The sequence below is a fragment of the Bos indicus x Bos taurus genome, chromosome 29 (genome assembly GCF_003369695.1).
Source record: "Bos indicus x Bos taurus breed Angus x Brahman F1 hybrid chromosome 29, Bos_hybrid_MaternalHap_v2.0, whole genome shotgun sequence".
NCBI lineage: Eukaryota > Metazoa > Chordata > Mammalia > Artiodactyla > Bovidae > Bos > Bos indicus x Bos taurus.
The window spans coordinates 6,834,888-6,855,986 of NC_040104.1; the positions used below are offsets into that span (position 1 = coordinate 6,834,888).

The window sequence follows — 21,099 nt, forward strand, 5'->3', positions numbered from 1 at the left end:
ACACACAGCCTGAGCCAGGACCCCCTGTGAAGCCCAGGGCTCCAGTTCCATCCCTCCACCCCAGGGCGGCCCCCACCACAGACCACACTCACAGACCACAACTTCCTTGCAAAAACCCTCGGCTCACCCGAGGGCCAATGGAAATTTATTTATTTATTTTTTGTCCTTTCGTCTTTCCCCAAGTGGCTTTTCCTTGCAAAATGCCTGACATGACACCAGAGGGGGAACCTGGGAGTGGGGGGGGGGGCAGCCCAAGGGGCAGCCCAGGGACTTAAATACAAGCTGGAGGGCAGGGCACAGGTTGGACAGGCGAGAGACAGCACAAGGGACATGGCTTCTCAGGTAGAGACCAAAGGTTTGTCTTTCTGCAGAAGCAGCTGTGTCAGAGTGCGGAGGAATCCTGGGCGAGAGGGAAGAAGTGGAGAGGCCCCCCAACCCTGGGTGGCATCCACATTCCCAGAGAAGTAGCGACAGAGGGTAAGGATCCGCCCTCACAGGCTCCAAGGGACGGACGGGGGGAGAATAAGCCAGACGTGCTGCCTCAGGGGAAGGAGGCGGTGCTGGCAGAGAGAGGGTTAAGGCTCGTGCCCAGCCTCTGGCTCGGTGGGCCTTCCGCCTCCGCCTGCCTTGGGGACAAAGGGGCACGGTGAGCAGGCAGCACACGGGCCTGGCTCTGGCAGGGCAGGGGGCGGCAGGAGCAGGCTCCCTCTGGGCTCAAGACACAGGCCCAGTGCAGCTGCCCGCCCACCTGCCCTAGATGTGCTCATACCCCACCGCAGGTGGACGGCTGGAGCTCTGAGTGCGGGAGGGGCGGGGGGCTGGGGAGAGGAGGCGGCTGGGCCCCTGTGGTCCCCACGCCCGTCCTGAGGTCCAGCCCAGGGCCCTGGATCCCAGGGCCCTGGATCCCCTGTTCCTAAACCTGGCCCCAGGTGCTGACTGCAGCCAGGGGCAGTAGAGGCCAGGGAGGCCCTCAGCTCTTGGGGAAGTGGGGCGGGTACAGGGGGAGCAGGAAGAAGAGTCAGGAGAGAGACCCACTGCAGCATACGTGGGGGGCGGGGAGACAGACAGACAGAGGAGCCCTCATCCCAAAGGTGTGTGGTGGGGTATCTTTTAAAGTCCCCTAGAGGCAGCAGCAGAGCAAGCCCGCACCCCCACCCCAGCCACAGGTCCTGGGTGTCCTCCCTGGGGGGGCCGGGGCTCAGGGCAGCAGGCAGATGGGCCAGAGGGAGATTGGGAGCCCAGGACACCCCCAAAGCCACAGATTCAAATGCCCCGGAGAGGGAGGCCCCTCCTGCCCCCTCCAGGGGCATCATCTGGAGAAGGTGCCCCCTCCTGTCCCACCCCATGAACCCCTCCTAGCAACAGCCACCACCAGCCTGCTTCACCGGGGTGCTGTCGATCTTGAGGTTGGGCCGCTCACCCCCCGAGGCTGCCCCGGGCCCCATCCGCTTTTTGATCTCGGCAGCCATGGTCATGAACGCCTGCTCGACGTTGGTAGCGTTCTTGGCACTCGTCTCCAGGAAGGGGATGCCCAGAGAGTCTGCAAACTCCTGATGTGGGGAGAGAAGGAGAGAGGAGGTGAACGGTGGCAGAACCCGGCCCCCTCACCGTGGTGCGCCCAGCAGCCCGGCCCCGCCTGCTCACCTTGGCGGTGGTGTGCCCGGCGGCCTGGCCCTAGCCCGCTCACCTTGGCGGTGGTGTGCCCGGCGGCCCGGCCCCGCCCGCTCACCTTGGCGGTGGTGCGCCCGGCGGCCCGGCCCCGCCCGCTCACCTTGGCGGTGGTGTGCCCGGCGGCCCGGCCCTAGCCCGCTCACCTTGGCGGTGGTGTGCCCGGCGGCCTGGCCCTAGCCCGCTCACCTTGGCGGTGGTGTGCCCGGCGGCCCGGCCCCGCCCGCTCACCTTGGCGGTGGTGCGCCCGGCGGCCCGGCCCCGCCCGCTCACCTTGGCGGTGGTGTGCCCGGCGGCCCGGCCCTAGCCCGCTCACCTTGGCGGTGGTGTGCCCGGCGGCCTGGCCCTAGCCCGCTCACCTTGGCGGTGGTGTGCCCGGCGGCCCGGCCCCGCCCGCTCACCTTGGCGGTGGTGCGCCCGGCGGCCCGGCCCCGCCCGCTCACCTTGGCGGTGGTGTTGTCCACCACCTTCTTGGTGGTGAGGTCGCTCTTGTTGCCCACCAGCAGCTTATTGACATTCTCACTGGCGTAGCGGTCAATCTCCTGGAGCCACTGCTTCACGTTGGCGTAGGATTCCTAGAGGAACCAGATCAAAAGGTATTTTGATCCCAACTGCTACCCCTATCCCAGGCCTGGAGAACCCCGGCCTTGAAGGGAATGTGGGTGTCCTGAGCTCCCAAGAGGCAGGCGTGCTGGGCTCAGAAAGCCAGAGGAAGCCCCATGAGGCTTAGCTCTCCTGCCCGCCCAACTCTGAGACCCCAAAAGCCAGGGCCAGAGAGGCCCAGCTTCTCCTAACAGCCCCAACACCTAAACGGCTTAGGCCGAGGGCCAGCCAGCTCCTCCTGCAGCTGCTCGTGTCTCCCTAAGATGCAGAAAAGGCCTAACCACACGTGGGGAGCACATGGCATCAGAAGAAAGGCCAGAAGGAAGACAGAAGCAAAGGCTAACAGGTGAGCAAGAGTCACACAGTGGCCTTAAAATCCCATTCAGGCTGCAAACCTGGGAGCCCAGCGGCAGGTGGAGGACCCTCCCAGAGGAGGCCCTGGCCTAAGAGACAGGGATCCTGGGAGCGGGGCCTAACGTGCGTCCTACTTCTGGCACCAACAGCCTCCTCACTCAGCCCGGCTCTCCCGGCAGCCTGCCATGCCCCACCCCCAACTCCTGGCATGCCGACAAAGGACAGAACTTTTAGGAACAGGCTTGAGCCAGAGCCGCTTTCCCTTCTTAGGAGCCAGAGGTCTGATGATACCACACTGGGTTCAGACGTACACCTCCTGCCACATCCCAGGCTGGGCCCTGGGTTCAAATAATGGAACCATGCCTGGGCCCAGCCCTAAAGCACTCAGGGGACAGTGGGGGACCAGACTAGGACACACGCAAGGGCAAGACAGGGTGGCCAGCACTGTAGGGAGAGGAGGCAGGAGCTGGTGGGACTCCAGGACTATCTCAGCTCGGGGAGGTTACAGCTGACCTGTGCCTGGAGGGGTGAACTACCCCCATATGGGTGCTGGTGGGGGGACGGGGGAAGGTGCGGGGCGGGGGGGAGGCAACACGGGAGGGGTGTGGCATCTTTGGGGGGAGGGGAAAGCTGAAAATTGCTGGGACTCAGGCCCTGGGCAGGGAAGCAGAGGAAGAGGAGGCAGGCCCGAGCGGGGAGGGTCCTGGCCTGGCTGAATCTTGGACAACCAGGAGCCAGTGGAGGTTTCCTCAGGAAGGGGGCAGCAGGAGCACACCGGGCTCTGGGAAGACAGTCCTGGAAGGAGTGCAGAGGCCGGATCAGACTGGCAAGAAGACGGAGACCCACTGGGGGATGGCTGGGATGAGCCAGGCAATGAGGCAGGCGAGAGCACAGGATTTAGTGAGACGATCCTGGGCTTAGCCTCACCTCTGCCATTTACTGTATGACCCTAGATATGTCACCTGATCTCTCTGAACCTCAGTTTCCTCACTTCAATAAAACAGTACCTCCCAGTGGGGCTGTTGTGAGCGTGAGATAATGAATGCAGGCCTGTCTCATAACAAGTGCTTAATTAGCAAGAGCTGCTATTATCCTCATCACTGCTATTATTATGAGGGGACAAATTTGAGAGACGATAGGGGAGAACAGAGGGGCCCGGTGACTGCTGGGATGGGGGAGGGAAGAGTTTTCTGGTTAGGCCAACAGGGTTGCTGTTATAAAGATGAGGACGCAGGAGCCGATTCAGGAACAGAGTTAGACCAGCACAGGATACGATAGGTTTTGCAGACCATCCAGAGCTCTGTGGGGGGCCCAGAGGCAGGCTAGGGGCAGGCAAGGATGTGCTGGTAAGCAAAGAACCCTGGCTTCACAAACACCGGCTTTGCCTTCCCTGTCTGTGAAACCACAGGCAAGTAACTCAACGTATCTCCAAGCCTGTTTCCTCATCTGGAAAGCAGGGACCCCACCATTTAGTTCACTGGGTAAAACTGAAGGTGAGAATTAACACAGACAGTGCCAGCACAGTGCAGGACAGAGGAGGAGGTCCACAGTGAGGGCGTTTCGTTGCAGTAAACACAAAACAAAAGCCAAACCACAAGGCGGTCAGCATTGTGCAGGGGGGTCAGGAGGCTGGGGGCCGTAGGGAAGCACAAAATCTGGGGTGTGGGGGAGCAGTACCGGAGGGATCGGTAAAGTCACTGAAAAGAGAATCTAGGGCGGCAAGAGGTGGGAGAGCTGGAGACAGTCATTTTTTCAAGGAGAGGGAAGAGAACACAGTTAAAAGCCACGAGAGGTCAATCGTGGCAAAAACTGAAATGAGGTCACAGCATTTGGCAGTTAGAGGTCCATCGTGACCTCCGCCTGAGTGGAGCGCAGTTCACCCACAGCCTGTTGGCCAGGAGGCAGCACGAGTCCCTGGCGAGCTGCAGTCCAGCTGCCCCTTGGAGCAGGGACTCCTCCTGGCCTGGGGTTGATGTAAGTGTCTCCATGTCCCCAGGGCCTGACCCCCGTTAAGCAACAAAGTTTAAAAACAACAAAACTGGTAGAATCAGTAGGCACGGGCTTTCAGGCTCTGCCACTTGAGCAGCTACAGGGCCTAAGAAAGTCTTAGCACCCTGACCCATTTCTTCATCTGTGAAATGGGAATATAATCCAGACCTCTTTGGAATGATATGAGCATCAAAGGGCTGTGACAGAACCTGTGAACTGTAAGGCATGGCAGGACTGCTTCTCGCTGTTAACATCACCACTGCTGCTGCTGACATGTGACTCAAGTTGCCACAGCAGACTCTGGGCTCCCAGAACTCTGCTTGCACGGGGCCCAGAGCGCACAGCTCCTTTACTTCCTTGTGTAAGCCCCTCCCACTGCTTCGCCACAGGGTCTTTGCCCAGGAGGCCATTTGCCCAGCACAGCAACCAATCAGCTGACTAACCCACCAAACAGAGGTGCCCGGAAGGTCTAGAATAAGGTTTGACAGGGAGGTGAGGCCTGGTTCTGCCAAGGCCCTGCAGCAGGGCCTGCCTGGGGAGGATCCATTTCTGCAGTTATTTGCCTCCTTGTGAAATAAGTCCAGGAACAGTCTCCTTTCCGGGCAGCATGAGGAAGAGAGGACGGGAACAGTAAAAAGAAGCAAAAGCCAAAGACCCGAGGCTGAGGAGGCAAAGGGGGGACAGTGAGCCCTGGACTACCTGGTCTGTGACGTCGTATACCACGATGATGCCGTGAGCCCCCCGGTAGTAGCTGGAAGTGATGGTCCGGAACCGTTCCTGACCAGCTGTGTCCCACTACAAGACAGTCGGAGAGTGGGCAGGTCAGCCCTGGGCTCCGTGCCTAGAGCCCCTCCCCTCTGAAGGCAGATGCCTCTGCACCGGGGCTCTGGGAGCAGCCACACTCACGATCTGAAGTTTGATGGTTTTGCCGTCCAGCTCAATGGTTCGGATCTTGAAGTCCACCCCGATGGTGCTGATGTAGCTCTCTGTGTATGTGTCATCCTGGAAGACCGGGGGCCAGGGAGATGGCCTGAGCAGACAGGTCTGAGGCCCATCTGGAAAACCTCCCTCTGGTTCCCTGCCCCACCTGAGTGCCTCACTGCTGAGCCCCAGTTCTCACACCCCAACCTGCCAGCCCTATGCCCTTGCTCAGTCAGATATGTTTCCGGCAGGTCCTGCCACTTCATCCCTGGTCTCCTGAGTCTTGCAACCACTCTTCTCTGTTGCCCCACCTCCCTCAGGCCACCAGCCAGGACCCTAGATGGATGGTATGGGAAGCTTCTTACTCACAGCAAACCGTAGGAGCAGGCATGACTTGCCCACGCCCGAGTCACCAATCAAAAGCAGCTTAAACAGGTAGTCACTGGAGAGAAAGGATGGGAAGATGTGAAGGACGGCAGGGAGCCCGCCTGCCATCACCCTGAAGTCACAACTACAGCATTCTCCCACACCACGAAGTGTGCCTCAGATTAGGGTAGTGAGGCACTCACAAGACCCTCCTGCAAGTCCCGGGCTGGGGAGGGCTGACCACACCCCATAACACAGCTGGCCCAAAGGGAAACATCTGAATTTCCACTTTACAGAGAAGAAAACAGAAGCACAGAAAGGAACGTGACTTGCCAAGGATCACAATCAGTCAGGTGACAGAGTTGGGTATCCCAGCCTGGTTCCTGATAGACTCCATGGTTTTGAGTCCAGTAGGGAAACCCTACGGCACTGCCCTGGGCCTGTACCTGACTGGGCAGCAGAGGCCCTAGAAGTGGAGGCCAGGGCCCAGCCTAGAACTTATGAACTGAATTTCTATGTAAAGAGCCTGGTGTGAAGCCTCTAAGAAGAGAGGATCAGCAAGTGGCAATGATGGTTAGGTAGCATCTCTGACTCAATGGACATGAATCTGAGCAAACTCCTGGAGACAGTTAAGGACAGGGAAGCCTGGTGTGCCGCAGTCCATGGGGTCACAAAGAACTGGACACGACTCACAACTGAACAACAAAACGTATCAAGTTTACACTGGTGCCTGGCCCTGTGCTTCAAACTCATCATCTCATTTACACTTTACAACAGTCCACTGAAGTGAGTGCTTTTATTTCCAACTAATGAGGAAACCACACACCAGAGAACGGAAGCAACTTGCCCTAACTCACACAGCTGTTAACTTTAATACTGGAAACCAGGTTCAGACTCCAAAGTCTCGTTGAAAGCCTGTTGGTACCCTTCTCTGTTTCCCCTTATGATCCAGCTCAGAGCTTCACCCTTCCCCAAGGAAATGTGAAGTCTGGATCTGGAGAACAAAAAGGAAGTAGCAGAAGAGGAAGAAGATAATCGACACTTGGTGAAAGCTGTCAGTGAGAAGTCGAGGCAGAAACGCGGGCCACCTACCCGTAGGGGGAGTGACCAAGAAGTGAGGAGAGTTTGAGGAACAAAAAGAATCCCACTGGAAGGGTGGAAGCAAATGCCACATTCGTGTAAACTTCATCCGCAGGGTGACGGCGACGGGAAGGGGTGTGACAGTGGCGCCGGGGCTTGCGCAAAGGTGAGGGGAGGGCGGGAGGGGACCGGCCGCCGGGGGCGACCCGGCACGTTGATCCAGCAGCCCGGATGGGAGAGCCTGCGTGCGAGTTACCCAGAGGGCCAGCCTCCAGGAACCGGATTCCGGGAGGACCGGAGAGCAGAAAGTACCGCCCGACCTAAACGGCCCAAGTCTGGACCGAGACCAGAAACGCTGGTGACTGGCTCCACTATCAGGACTGTCGTCAGCTCCCCGATCTCCACTCTAAGGCAGCAGGTGGGGAAACTGAGGCCTAGAAAGAGCGGGGCTGCAGGGTCACCTGACCGACAAGGCCTGGTGGTGCCGGTGCCTCGGGCTCCAAGTGGTGCCCCTCGGGGTCGCAGTCTCCAGGCCCGTGTGCTAGAACTCGGGGTGTCGAGTCAGGGTCCTGGGGCCCCCGGGGGAGGGGCAGGACCCGGATGTGAGGGGGGGAGGTCAGCGGAAGAGGGGACCCGGATGTGGGGGCGCCGCGCAGCCCTGACCCGGGCCGGACAACCCCGGTAAGCGTACAGTCCCGTACTCGGGATCGAGGCTGCGCCGCACGGCGCGGGCGGGGCGCACTCACTATTCGGGGTTCATGGCGGCGGCGGCGGCCCGCTCGGTCGCTCCCAGTCGGCTCTGCTCCGCCTCCCGTTCCAAGATGGTGGCCGCTCCGCCCCAGAGACCCCGCCCGCGACGCGCAGGCGCAAACGTTCCCGACTGGGGCCTCGACGCATTGCTTCTCGGAACTTGTAGTCCCCGTACGTTGTCCAGCTCACTCCCGCCGCGCAGGCGTAGACCGGAGAGCCCGAATCTCCTAGCCCACGCCCCCCCATCGCCGCGCAGTGCCTTCTGGAGCTTGTAGTTCGCTTCCCAGACGCACCTGGGCTTAAGGACCGCGCTCTGCAGCCTCACCGCGTCCCGGCGTTGGGATGCTCAGTTTAGTGCTGGGATTGGCGTTTCACGTCTGACAGAGGCATTCATCCTTACACTCCCCGCTTCCGGGAATATTAGTAAAAGTTCACTTATCAAGGGTTTTTGGTTAGGCACTTCTAACTCCCAGCCACAACCCCAGGAAGAAGGTATCACCCACATTTTATAGGTGAAAAAAATCGAGTCTCAGTAATTCGGCCAAGGTCAAATAGCTTGGTCAGGGGTAAAACTCACTCAAAATCCATGATCTATAGAATCTCAGAGATGAAGGCTGCTAGAAAAAACTCCTGAATCTGTGGGGCCCCCAAACAATTCCGGGATAGGAGAAGCTTACTGGGCTCCAGCTGCGCGGAACCAGATGTGAACCACACACACACTCTCTCTCATACTCGCAGCCTCTCCCGACCCCACTCCCAACCTAGAGTCGTAGAGGCACTAGGAGCTCTCGGTCTCCGCCCAAAACAAGCCCGGCTCAGAGTCAAACCGTCTTTATTTCTACAGCAACATTTGAAAATAGAGAGCGACCGCCTCACTTCCCAACTGGGGCAGCCCCTCCTGCCACGGGGGGCCATCACTGCCCCTCGCAAGAAGCTGCAGACGCGGGAGGAGGCCTGGTAGGATGGCTCTGTGGGCGGTGCCCGGGGCGGGGTCAGGCCGAGCCTGGGCGGGGCGGGCGGGGCAGTGCATAAGACCCGGCTGCAGGGCAGGGCCCGGCGGGGAGAGGACGGGTATGGCCAGGCTTTCCGTCCTGGACACGGGGCGATGGCGGGTCCGGGCGCACCCCTTGGAGGCCGGGAGGAACGCGAGAAGGCCCAGGGAACCCTTTGGGGAGGCGCCGCCCCTGAGATGTGGAGCCAGGGAGATACCACCGCGCGGAATGGGGGTGATTAAGGCCTGGGCGGTACCACTAGAGAAGGGTGGGGTGAGGGGAGGCTGGACAGTACCAAGGACGGAGGGGAGGGGTGCGGCCAATAACTTATTTCTCTATATACAGAAGCAACGGCCGGGGGAGGGCTGGGTGCTGAAGGGACCGCAGGTGCTTAGTGTTCTTGGATCGCGGGTCTGCGGAGAGCGGGCCACTGAGTCTCTCTACCTTGGAGACCCTGCCCAACCCCTCTGCTGGCCCTGAACCTAGGGAAGAGGGGCCCTGCTGGAAGGAATAAATAAGGGGGAGAGCTGGAGCGGGCGGGCCCAGCCTCCAGGGCTCAGGCTAAGATGATAAAGGGAGAAGGTTACCCTGAGATTGAACAGAAAAGATAGGGGTCCTTGGAAGAGACAGGAGGGCAAGCAGCAGGCCCATGCGCAGGGCTGGGGTGGGGACAGTGCCGGTGGAGGCTCTGGCGAACGGCTGCCCCTTCAGGATTAGCCCACGAGGGAGTTTCGTCGGGAGAGGTCCATGGAGCTGGAGCTGAGGGTGCGGCTGTCAGAGAGGCCTGTGCCTCCAGACTGTGGGCAGAGGGGCAGGGGGCTCAGCCTTTGCTGCTGCCAGTCTGTGCTTCCCTGGCCACAGGGGCCCTGACAGCCAGAGCCCCTGGTGCCCTGACACTCCCACCCACCTCCACAGTCACTGTGTTTGCCGCCGGCCGCTCATAGGCAGCACCCAGCTTTCCCTCACGTTTCCCCCGGGTCCAGCCAGGCCTGGGATGAAGACAAGACCGGAAGCGTTGCCGGATGAACAGACAGGCTTGAGCAGCTTGGCAGGTACTCATGCAGGCCCGAGGCTGGGGCCTCAGCTGCCGGGTGCTGACCACTACTTACCCGTACCTGGACTGGCTCTTCCACACTCTTGTTGAGAAAGTTGAGGGAACTGGCCCGCTTCATCCTGAGGGGAAAGGCCAGTCAGGATTTGCCCACGGAGGAACTCAGGGAGGACGGGGAAGGGTCAGGTTGGGGTTGGGGAGGTAGGCTTGTGGAAGGCAGACTGATGGGGGGATGGGATGGGGCTTGAGTGAGACAGAGTTCACCCTGGGTCCAGGGTTCAGCTGGGGTTGGTAGGTTGTTGGGTGAGTTCTTGAGAGATTCACCGGGGTGGGGGGCTCACCTGGGGTTTGGGGGCTCCTGGGGGCCACCCCCCTGCAGCTTCTTCACCAGCATCTCACTGCTGCGCCTCAGGGCATCCCGAAGCTTCCCGAAGGAGCCGCTGCGCCGCAAGGAGCCGCTGCCATCCTGCGGGGAGGCCGACAGGTTCGTCTCTGCCTCACCGGCTACACAGCCCCCTGGGCCAGCCAGCCGCTGGACTCACCCCGCTCCACTCGGCGGCAGGCCCCGCCTCCTCGAGGTCAGCCTCAGACCGAGGCCCCACACCCCCGGGCACCTCTCGGCTACCACGGCGGTCTCCGCGCCCGCTGCCACCGTCCTTCAGGAGCTCCACCACCTTGGTCTGGCTTGCGGGGTCCAGGCCCTGAGCGGGTGCAGGGTGTATCAGGCGAGCAAGGGGCCCCGATCGGATTACACATCGGGCCACGCGGGCCCCTGCCCACACCCCTCGTGCCTGTTGCGCTACCTGCTTGCGGCTGCGGCTGGCACAGTCCTCCAGCGTGTGTGCGGCTTCCAGTTTGCCCTGGCGCCGGTACAGGGCCCCCAAGCTGCGCAGGGTGGTGTTGACCGTGGGGCTGCGGACGGGGAGCAGGGCAGTCTCTGACTCTGTGCACCCAGGAATCAGGGCCCACCCTGACACCCAGCCCCGCTGGCCCTGAGGAGCCTCTGGCCAACCAAAATGGAGCCCCTCTGGCGGGCGGGGCCCTGGTCAAGGTCCACCTAGGTTCACCTCTTTCTTGGGGGATCCCCTCAGGGCCCTAAGTGGGATGTCGCCCCCCAGGACTGAAAGCTGGGAACCCCGGGAGTGAGATCATCAGGTTTTCCCTGGAGGACAGAACCTTTCTGGGACAGGTGGGCTGTGACCTGGGCCTCGAAAGACGAGCTGACAGAGAGGAAGTGTGTGTTCCGAGGCTGAGCAGTATGGCATGTGGAGCCTGGCCTCGGTGCGCACCCACGATGCCGCACCCCTCCCGCCTCTCTGCACTCCTCACCTGTCTACTTTACAGGCCTTGTACCAGCTGCCATATTCCCCATAGGGGGTGCTGTCCCGGCGCTTATCCTGGGGGAGAGATACACGGGAGGTGGGAGAAGGGCCCCCGGCATGCTCCCCACCTCGCCCTCTCTCCACGGATACCCGCCCCGGCCCTGCCCCATGGGGCTACCTTGCTCTCCTCCCGCTCCTCTGCGTGCATCCAGATGGGCTTGTTGTCCCCTGCAGGGGGAGAGGGGGCTGTCACAGCCTCTCATGTAGGCCTCTCCTGGGTGGACTGGACACAGGACTGGGGTTTTGGGTGGGGGGGGTCAGGGGCACTCGAGAAGGACCAGGGTTGGCCTTTGTTAGATGAATGAACAGACAAGAAACAGACCCAAACATGACCGACCCTCTCCTGGAGTAGAGGAGTCTGGCCCAGGCCTGTGCTTGAGGAGCGTATGCCTGGGGGTCTCGGTGAGCAGACCCTTGCAGACTTCAGGACCCTGGCCCGAGATGGTGCTAGGCCCGAGCAATGGGCCGGGCTGAGGGGTCCGAGAGCAGGAAGTGATTGACCATCAAGGGCCAGGAAGGTGGCTTCGCAGAGGGGGAGACATTTGGGCCAGGCCCTCCCACTGAGCATGTGTTGCCCAGTAGAGCAAGGGGGAGAGGCTCAAAGCTGAGGGCACAGGTGTGCACAGTGCACAGTGAAGGCATTGCACGGATCCAGCCTCCTGGAGGCCGTGCGAGGGGGGATGTGTGCTCACGTGTGCGCACACATGGCTGCGGACCAGCCAGACCCCTGGCGCAAGGCCTGCCCGGCCGAGGTGTTTGCCATGGATGCTGGTGGCTGAGCCGGCCTGCACTGGGTGAGCCCCCGGCAGCCCTGCTCACCGCTGACAGAGCCAAACTCCTTCTCGTGAGCGCGGGTGAGGATCTCCTTGTACAGGGCCTCCGCATCCTGGTACTTGCCCTGCTTCAGGTAGCAGGAGGCCTGGAGGGGCAGGGCCCAGAGGTGAGCAGGATGGAAGGAACTGAGTTTTTTCCCCTCCTCCCGCCCCTCCGCCCCCCTCCTCCCGCCCCTCCGGCCCAGGACACCAGGTTGTTCTTGGTCTTGGCCACATTGGGGTCGTCAGGCCCAAGGCGTGTGGCATAGATCTCCAGCGCCCGCCGGTAGTAGTATTCCACCTCCTCGGCTTTGCCCTGGTTCTGGCACAGCAGGGCCAGGTTGCTCAGCTGCTTGGCCACGTCTGGATGAAACTTGCCCAGGACCTGGGACCAGAGGAGCCAGTGGCTGGGCTCGGGGCCGGCCTAGGGGCCCCCAGCCCACCTGGCCGGCCCTGCCCTGCCTGCTCCCACCTTCTCCCGGATCTCCAGTGCCCGCTTGCACAGAGGCTCAGCCTCCTTGTACTTGCCCCGCTTGCCATACAGGACCGCCAGATTATTCAGTGTCGCAGCCACCTAGAGGGGGGAGAACGGAGGCTCTGCACCTGGGCCCTGCTGGGACCTGGGAGCTTCAGGGGGGCGGGGAGGAAGCCTCACTCACAGCCGGGTGGTCCTTGCCCAGAGTCTTCTCGCGGATGGCCAGGGCATCATTGAGCAGGTGGGCAGCCTCCTTGTACTTGTTCTGGTCCCTAGGGACAGGTGCGAGCTGACGAATGTGTCCTCCAGCCCACAGCCCTCCTCCTAGTGGTCCCAGATCCCTGGGGTCACTCCTTCTGCCTGTTCTGATGAGTGAGCACGATGCGGGTATGACCCAGGGCACTGGGAAACGTGGGCAGCCCCTGCCCTCTGGCTTGGGGGGCTCTGCGCAGAAGCACACGCAGTGCTGGGGTATGAGCCAGACTCCCCCCACGTCCCGCCCTCACTGCCTCGTGCCCAGTGTTCCTTATGGTCTATTCCCCAGGGCCTCTGCTCCTGCTGCTCTTTCTGCCAACAAAACCTTCTCCAATCCCCTCACGTTTTGGGCACACTCAACTTTCACCAGAGACCCTCTTCAAGCCTCGGTGTTGGAGAGGCTGTGCCCCTGGCATGCTCGTGTGTTGCACCCCCCCCCCAGTTATGTCCAAGCCTGTTTCCCACACTAGACTGAGGCACGTTCACGTGTGTAACTCAGGCCCTGCTGTGGGCTCAGCCCTCTCTGGGGACAAGATCCTTCTGTCTGTCACCCAGCTAGCTGCCTGGTGGAGCCCGAGTCCTGGCCCACTGCAGGCACCGGGGCTTTGTCATCCCCAGGAAGAGCGTTCCCACAAGTGACCGTGGTCGGTGGAGGCCTCACCGGTAGACCAGCGCCAGGATGTTCAGCATGGTGGCCACGTCCGGGTGGTCGTGGCCCGACGTCTTCTCCAGGTCCTCCAGGGCCTGCTTGCAGAGGGGCACGGCCACCTCGTAACGGCCCTGGGAGGCGTACTGGATCACCAGGTTGTGCAGGGTGCGCAGCCGGGCCGGAATCTCATAGCCCCCGTGCTGGGCGGCCACATCGCCTCCTCCAGGGCTGGGGGCTGCAAAGCCAAGGTGGGGAGGTCAGATGTACTAACTACCCCCTGAACTGGGGGGTAGCTTTGACTGATCTCACGCGTGGCCCTGGGCAAGTCACTAACTGTCACTCTCTCTCACTTTCCCCATCTATAGAGTGAGTCTAGTCACGCCACAGAAAGAGAGGGTGGAGGCCCAGTTCCAGTACTTCAAGCTATGTGGCCCAGAGAAAGCCGCCTAGCCCCCGAGTGGAGCGTCCGCTCCTCATCGGCAGAAGGGAGGCTCTGATTGGCAAGGCCAGCACTGGCCTGGGGCTGCAGCCTGGGATTCAGCGCTGCGCGTGCGTCCTCCTTTAACCCTTGGGGGAGGCTCAGAGAAGAAAAGAAACTCTACCAGCGGTCACAGAACAAAGAGTGCAAGTCAGGGTTCGAACCCGGGCCGGGCGGCTCCAGGGCTCTGAATTGTGATGCCTGCTTCTCATGGAACTTGAGGGGATGAGAGAAGCAACAGGTAAAGCCAGCCTTTTAAGGCTCATCCTGGGATGTTATGATCAGAAACGAGGCAGGGAAGCACCTGGTGGTCACCCAGATCTTGTTTCCTGTGACCTCTGGGTCCCAGGGACTGGTTCACCCAGCCTTCCTTTCCCACCCCCAGAGCCAGCCGCACCTGGGTTCTGCTCCTCCTCGCTGGGGAACAGGTCATCCAGAGAGTCTTTGGGGACGTCCCCCTTGTCCTCCTGGGGAGGGAGACAGGATGAGCGTCAGGGAAGGTGGGCAGCCCAGGGGTCAGCGGGCTGGGTGGGAACCGCGCCTGCTCCCTGGCACCTCCCCTGCTCCCGGCCCCGCCCCCTGCAGTGGCCTTGCAGTGGCCATGCCAGGGCTCACGTGGGGTGGGGTGTCCTCATCCAACTTGCGGATCTGGCTCATGAACAGCAAGTGCTGCTTCTCCTCCTCGAGCTGGGCCACGGCCTGCTCGCTGCGCTGCAGCTTCTGCTGTGTCCCCGCCAGCTCCTCGCGCAGCCACTGGTTCTCCTGCACCAAGCGCCGCACCTGGGCCCGCAGCTTCTGCTTCTCCGACTCCACGGCCCCCAGGTGGCTCGAGAGTGCCAAGATCACCTGTGGCAGACATCCGGGATGGAGGTCAGAGCCCTGTCCACCCGCCCAACACCCCGTCCAGCCTGGGCCTCCTGGGGCCCAGAGAAGAGCCAGGCCTGGAGGAGCTGCCAGCCTGAGGGTACCAAGTTCTCCCATTGAGGGAGTTTTGCCCCAGGGCCCCAAACAGACCACACACAGCCTTAGATCTGAACCCAGGAGGCTTGGGGATCCCCAGCTCCTTCCTTTTGCAGTAGGGACACCTGGGCTTCCAGGCTGGCTCTGCTAGACTCTGAAAGAACCCATCATCCCCTTTCCTGGGGCCTCCAGCTAGCCCTCTGCATCGATGTCCAGTTCCTTGCTGGGTCGTTCTGATCATGAAGAGCACTGACTAGGGTGCTGCCCATTCTCCAAGCTGGCCGCTCTCTTCCTGTCTCTCTGAGGAGTTGTACTCAAGCCCTGTAGCCAGAGCCACTAAACCACTGCCCCTAACCCAGGGCTAGTACTTTTCCAAAGATTCCTGAGAGATGGCTGAAAGGATACCAAGAGACCCCATCCTGACTTCTGCCCAGGGGCCACCTGCAGCTCCCAGGGAGGGAAGGAGTATGTGTCCTAAACCCCTGGTTTCCTGGGGAACCAGAGGGGCAGGGGAGGGGACCCAGGGGCCTCAGCTCCCACCCCTCTCCCCCAACTCCCTGACTCCTTTCCTGAGCTTCCAGGCTCTTCCTGCCTTGAGGCCTTGCTAGGTGCTACCCTTTCTCCATCTTTCATGGTCAGGGTCATTTCTGCAGTGAAGCCTCTTCCTTCTTATGCTCTCAGCCCCAGGAAAGCAGGGTACCTCACCCACCCCCCCACACCATTCTGTCGCCCACCTGTACCTGCCCTGGGAGGGTGCCCCGGTATGTTCATCTCTGTACCTGGCAGTCAACTGGCCAAGGAGTGAATGACCAACACATTGCCCTTCCAGAGGGCTGGAAGTCTAGGACCATGTGCTTTCTAGTTGACGAGCAAACACCCAAGTGACAGGTGTTTTCACAACCACTAGGTGTTTAAAAAAATTCCCTAAACAGCCTGGACGTATATACAGCAGATGGTGTGATCCTTCTTTTAAAAACAAGGAAACCAAGATGATACCACCTGCGAGGACTCACGGAGCCAGGCAGTGTCTCAGCCAGGATCTGAGTGGGCCAAGACTCTTCCCAAGAGTCTAACTCCTTGTGCACCCCAGTGCCTCCTGGATATCTCCATCTGCATGTCATCCTGGCAGCCCCAGCTCCTCAAGAGGACCCAAAGAGAACTCCTGATCCATGCACGCTGACTTCTCCTTTTTAAAAAAAACTTCTGTATTTTTATATTTTTATCTCTTGGCTGCTGCACACAGCATGTGGGACCTTAGTTCCTCGACCAGAGATTGAACCCATGCCCCCTGCACTGGGAGTGCAGAATCTTAACCACTGGAACACCAGGGAAGTCCCCCTCCTCCTCTTAATTTGCTCAAACCACAAACCTGGGAGTTGCCCTTCTCCCTCTCCATTAGTCCATCCCCAGGCCCTGCTGGACCTACCTCCAGAACGTCTAGAACTCACCCCCTTCTTACTACCTTCATGGCCACCGCTTTACTCCAAGTCGCCATTTCTCATTTGAATTCCAGTAGTGGCTTCCTAACACCTGCTACCTCCTTCTACCCTGACCCATCCTTGTTCATTCTCCACACCTCAGCCAGAGAGAGTTTTTAAAGCCTAAGCCAGGCTGTGTCCTGTGACTGCTTAAACCCTCCAATGGCTTCCTGACTTCCTAAGAATAAAATCCAGACTAATAAGGCCCCTGCCTTCTCCATAGACCTCTTCTGCCCCTCTCTCTTTCCTCATGAAGCTCCAGTCAGACAGGTCTTCTCTCAGTTCTCCCACCACGAGATCTTTTCTACCACAGGACCTTTGCACACACAACCTCTCATTCTCCTCCTTTTTTGTTCCGTCACTCAGGTCTTGATTTAAATGTCATTCCTTCAGAAGTGTAGCTTGACCAATAGATAAGACCTCCTGCCATACCTTTTTTTTGAGAATTCACTGTAACGTTAATAAATATATGTGTTTCTGACTCTTCTCTTACTAGACTCGGCAGGGATCTTGTCTGTCTTGTTGGACCTGTATCCCTGGCACCTAACACATTTCCTGGCACACAGCAGACACTTGATAACTTACCTGTTAACAAATGAATAAAAGAATAAATGAGGGGAGGGGTCCTTAAGGACTTCCTTTTTGTTTCCCTAGGCCATGCAGTCTCTGCTAGGTAGCAGAGAAGTCAGACGATCATCCTTCCCGGGCCCACGTGCATCTAGGGTTTCCAAAACCCATCCGTTTTTTCAACAGATATCTACCGCATCCTACCATAAGGCTCCAAGGCACTGATTCTTCCTTCCATGCTGATTCTGTTACTACACTGCCAGGATTCCTCTGGAAGGCTCCATCCCTCCCATGACCTCCCTCCTCAGCACCCCGGACCAGCCTACCTGGGCCTCCCCCAGCCCCAGCTCGATGGCCTCCAGGGAACGGCGCAGGAGGACACAGCGCTCCTGTGAGCCCGGCTCTGCCTCACTAGCTTCATGAGCGACCAGGGGAGCAAGAAGGGCACGATGCTCCCCGCGCAGGGTCTCTAGCCCTTGGATGACGGCCTTGGTGCCCAGCACGATCTCATCCTGGCTCAGCTTCTCCTCCCGAGGAAGCACCATCGTGGCCATGGCCGTGCCTCCTGTGAAGGCGAGAGGGCGGGCAGGGGGTGCCGAGCCTGGGGCCACGCCGCTGTCCGCCCCGGATTAGGTAAACACCTAGGGCCCCCCGGACGCCTGGGTCCCCCGGGTGCCGGGTCCCCCAGGTAGCAGCCCGCACCGTGCTCGCGCTCGGCCTACAGGGGGCGCGCTCTGCTCGTCTCGGCCCGGGAGACGCAATGCGGTGCGACCCGCGAGGCTGGACCCGGATTCGGCCCAGACCACTGGCTCAAGGCCGGCTTAGGCAACCCGGTCTCTGGGCTTCCCCGGAGCCTCCCTTAGAACAGAAGGCGCCAGAGCACGATCCTACTGGGATCGTGGGGGGTTTACTTCCGTGCGGAGACACCAGCCCCTCTGAGAGATCCGGTCCCAGCTCCCTCGGGCAGCGCCCCTTCCCCAACAGGCAGGCCGAGCCACAGAGCCCTCCTCCCGGGCAGGCCGACCCTGGGGAAACGCTCCCGCTAAGAAGCTGAGATCGCGGGGTTCCTCGTCCCCTCCCCGCCCCGGCCGCGCCCACGACGACGCCTCCCCATAGGCCAGCATGACATCTTGCGGACCCCTCCCCTGAAACCTCCCGACCCCGGTCATCCAGGACCGCGCCCCCTGCCCGCGGGCCGGCCTGGTCCTCTCACGAGCCGCACCCCAGATGACCCCTCCCCTAAGGCCGACCCCGAGCTCCCTTCCCGCAGCCCGATCGGCCCGCGCGGACCTCAGTCTCCCGCTCGGGCCCGCCTCCCGCTACGGCTCCGGCTCCGGCTCCGGCTCCGGCTCCGGCTCCGGTGCCGCTTCACCCGGACCAGCCGCCGTGAGCGGGTCCCGCCGCCTCCATCCCGCCGGCCTTCCCAGCAGTCCCTGCGCTGCCTTAAAGGTGAAGCCGGTACCTTGGCGGCGTCGGAGGGGGCGAAACACTCCTTTCGGCCGGCAGGCTGCCTTAAAGGAGCAAGCCTGCGGGGCCCACTCCAGGCCAGTGGGAGGGGCCCGGGGCGTGGCCGTCGGGGACGGGGCGTGGTCACCGAGGCGTGGGGCGTGGGCTAGCCCGGAGAGTGGGTTCCCCGCCGCCGCCGCCTCCCAAGTACTTGCGGCCTCAGAGTCGTCCGCTGTAACCCGCCCCGAGGCCGCGGGAGTGTGGACTGGCTGGGGAGGATGTGTACCTGAATTTACCTTGTTCTGCGGCCAGAGAGGACGGCGGGAGAAACTGAGGCCCAGGGAGAAGGCCTGGCCTCCTCAGAGTCCAGATCGGGACATTTGACATTTATTGGCTTTGAATGAGGTGAAGTGCCACTTTCTGAGCGCTTACTGCGTGCCGCGCGCTTGGATGCCTTAAGTGCATTTAACGCTTACAAAGACCGAATACAGCGGGCACAGTGTCACAGATAATAATCCTACACTCATTTGTCTCTAATCGGTGGTTAGCTGCTAAGTCGCTTCAGTCGTGTCCAACTCTGTGCTACCCCATAGACGGAAGCCCACCAGGCTCCGCCATCCATGGGATTTTCCAGGCAAGAGTACTGGAGTGGGGTGCCATTGCCTTCTCCAAATCGGTGGTTATGCCCCACCCAATTCCTTTGGAGCTGTCCTTGTTCCATGAGGTGGTTCCTGGCATCTTAGGGCCGCTTCTTGGGAGGAAGGAACAGAGGCTTCCGGCTGTGAAAGAGAAAAAGGTGACAAGGGGCAGCCAGGCATTGGCAGAAACACTCTTGACCCTGTGGGTGAGCACCACCACGAATGCTGTAGGCTGGACAATCAGGACAAGGTGATGTCATTCAGGACTCAGGTGAGACGTCATCTCAGAGAGCCCTCCCCTGATTCCCCACACCCTTATGTAGAGCAGCCCTCCAGCCCATCTCATGCACCCATCAGGCCAAGATCTGCATGTCTTGTTCATTCCCAGAGAAACTGGCCACCACATGGCAACACTCAGTGAATGTTGGTTTTTTAAGAAGGGCCCGCCTGTTGGCCCAGGTTTAGGCCTGGCACTCTGCAGCCCTGGGTTGCTGGCCACTCTGGCCTTGCCTCCACTGCTTTCAGGTTGGCATCTCTAGAAGAGACCCCTCTGAGAGACAGTACCTGCCCAGCAAGGCCTGGCACTGGTACCCGGGGATCTGGGGTGTTCCTCTTGAGTGGGGGGTGCTCAGACTCTACCAGGTTCAGTGTCCTAATGGATGAACCCTGTGAGCATCATCTCTGACAGATGTTCTGACGCCCCCCAGCTCAAGTATGTTCAGTGACAGCAAGTCAGTACAGTCTGCGGTGAGCTCTAAAGGTCAGCAAGGTTTTCCTTCGACAGCCCCCTCCTTTGACAGTGTCCCACTGTGGACACTGCTGCCCACACCAAACTAAAGCTCTGTCCAAAGGAAGGATGGCTGCTCCCTTTTGCCCAAAAGATGGTAGAGTGATGGTGCCCCACCCAATGTTCCCGTGCCTGGCCAGACGATCCAGGACCCTTCACCCACTCCTCCCCGCTCCCTCCTCCGGATTTCTCTTTTTCTGGGTGTGGCTTAGCATGTCCATCCAGACACTGCTCAGAATATCGGGCTCAGTCCAGGGCGTGGGGATCCAGACCGGAAGGGAGATGTGCAGAGAGCAGAGGGCCAGTCCACTCCCAAGGAGCACACCACCTGTCCACCGTGAAGCTGAAAGTCAGGCTGACTTCGACAGTCGCTGGACCATGTCTTCTCAGGGTGAGCTTGTCAATTAAAACCCTAGATTGCGCGCATCCTGGTTCTAGCCAGCCAGGTTCTTCTCCCCCATCCTGCGCTTCAGTGAGTGATTTTTTTTCCCCCAGTGATTTTTAAAGGGAATTGCTACATTCAGATGATGCAGCATTCAAAAGGCAGGTACAAGATGCAGTGGAATGTGGCTCTCTCTCACTGACCACCACCCTCAAGTCACGCAGGTCCCCTCCCCAGGAGCACCTGCTGTTATGTCTCTTGTGTCCATTGATTGCATGTTTTGCCTCAGTGCAGAGCTTGTGTTTATCCTCGTCAGTTTCATAGGGTCAGTTTTCCTCCAGGGCCCTGCAGGTTGGCGTCTTTTGCCTTCAGGGTCTTTAGCCAGCACATCGGCCCTACCTCCTGGGGTCACACTGGCTGTGGTGTGACAAGCCTGCCTCTCTGCAGAGAGACTTCCATCAGACCATAACTACACTCCCAGCTGGCTGGCAAATTCACAGGGAGGAAATGGGATCTGGAGCCCAGGGCAACTTTGCTGTTCTTATCAAGGCTTTGTTGTTGTTCAGTCGCCCATTCGTGTCCAGCTCTTTGCAACCCCGTGGACTGCAGCACGGCAGGCTTCCCTGTCCTTCACTATCTCCCGGAGTTTGCTCAAACTCATGTCCTTTGAGTCAATGATAACATCCAACCATCTCATCCTCTGCCGCCCCCTTCTCCTCCTGCCCTCAGTCTTTCCCAGCATCAGCGTCTTTTCCAGTAAGTCAGCTTTTCATATCAGGTGGCCAAAGTATTGGAACTTCAGCTTCAGCATCAATCCTCCTAATGAATATTCAGGGTTGATTTTCTTTAGGATTGACTGGTTTGATCTCCTTGCTGTCCATGGGACACTCAGGAGTCTTAACAAGGCTGGGTTTCAGTAACTCTTGGGAGGGAACTTTGTTCGAGGGGTTCCTTTTAGAGACTGAGATTCAGTAGTGCCGGGGTGGGTCATGAATATCTCTTATTATTATGAAACT

The 21,099-nt window shown here is 60.0% G+C and overlaps 2 protein-coding genes and 2 long non-coding RNA genes across 10 annotated transcripts; 2 read left to right on the forward strand and 2 right to left on the reverse strand.

Moving 5' to 3' along the window:
• Nucleotides 1–102: 102 nt before the first annotated feature.
• On the reverse strand, nucleotides 103–7,864 carry RAB1B (RAB1B, member RAS oncogene family). Its single transcript, XM_027532714.1, has 6 exons — nucleotides 7,728–7,864; nucleotides 5,905–5,977; nucleotides 5,521–5,616; nucleotides 5,314–5,409; nucleotides 2,112–2,243; nucleotides 103–1,550 (listed from the first exon to the last, which is right to left on the reverse strand). The coding sequence occupies exons 1-6, from the start codon at nucleotides 7,739–7,741 to the stop codon at nucleotides 1,356–1,358; spliced, it is 606 nt and encodes a 201-aa protein (XP_027388515.1). The 5' UTR covers nucleotides 7,742–7,864; the 3' UTR covers nucleotides 103–1,355.
• Nucleotides 7,865–8,546: 682 nt separating this feature from the next.
• On the reverse strand, nucleotides 8,547–18,380 carry KLC2 (kinesin light chain 2). 7 transcript variants are annotated; one of them, XM_027532705.1, is made up of 16 exons: nucleotides 18,293–18,380; nucleotides 17,157–17,395; nucleotides 14,441–14,671; nucleotides 14,223–14,292; nucleotides 13,360–13,582; nucleotides 12,628–12,715; nucleotides 12,441–12,542; nucleotides 12,180–12,353; nucleotides 11,976–12,075; nucleotides 11,275–11,324; nucleotides 11,104–11,171; nucleotides 10,578–10,686; nucleotides 10,317–10,475; nucleotides 10,116–10,240; nucleotides 9,833–9,896; nucleotides 8,547–9,520 (listed from the first exon to the last, which is right to left on the reverse strand). In XM_027532705.1, the coding sequence occupies exons 2-16, from the start codon at nucleotides 17,382–17,384 to the stop codon at nucleotides 9,437–9,439; spliced, it is 1,875 nt and encodes a 624-aa protein (XP_027388506.1). In that variant the 5' UTR covers nucleotides 17,385–17,395; nucleotides 18,293–18,380; the 3' UTR covers nucleotides 8,547–9,436. The 7 variants fall into 7 exon arrangements, with proteins under 7 accessions (XP_027388506.1, XP_027388505.1, XP_027388509.1 ...); XM_027532704.1 differs by having other exon boundaries at nucleotides 17,157–17,445; nucleotides 18,293–18,363; XM_027532708.1 differs by having other exon boundaries at nucleotides 9,839–9,896; nucleotides 17,157–17,445; nucleotides 18,293–18,362.
• Nucleotides 8,600–14,216, forward strand: LOC113886489. The gene is made up of 4 exons (XR_003509451.1): nucleotides 8,600–8,688; nucleotides 9,639–9,775; nucleotides 10,187–10,258; nucleotides 13,713–14,216. It is a non-coding gene; the product is annotated as an uncharacterized LOC113886489 (long non-coding RNA).
• LOC113886490 lies at nucleotides 14,658–16,001 on the forward strand. The gene is made up of 2 exons (XR_003509452.1): nucleotides 14,658–14,789; nucleotides 15,766–16,001. It is a non-coding gene; the product is annotated as an uncharacterized LOC113886490 (long non-coding RNA).
• Nucleotides 18,381–21,099: the final 2,719 nt, after the last annotated feature.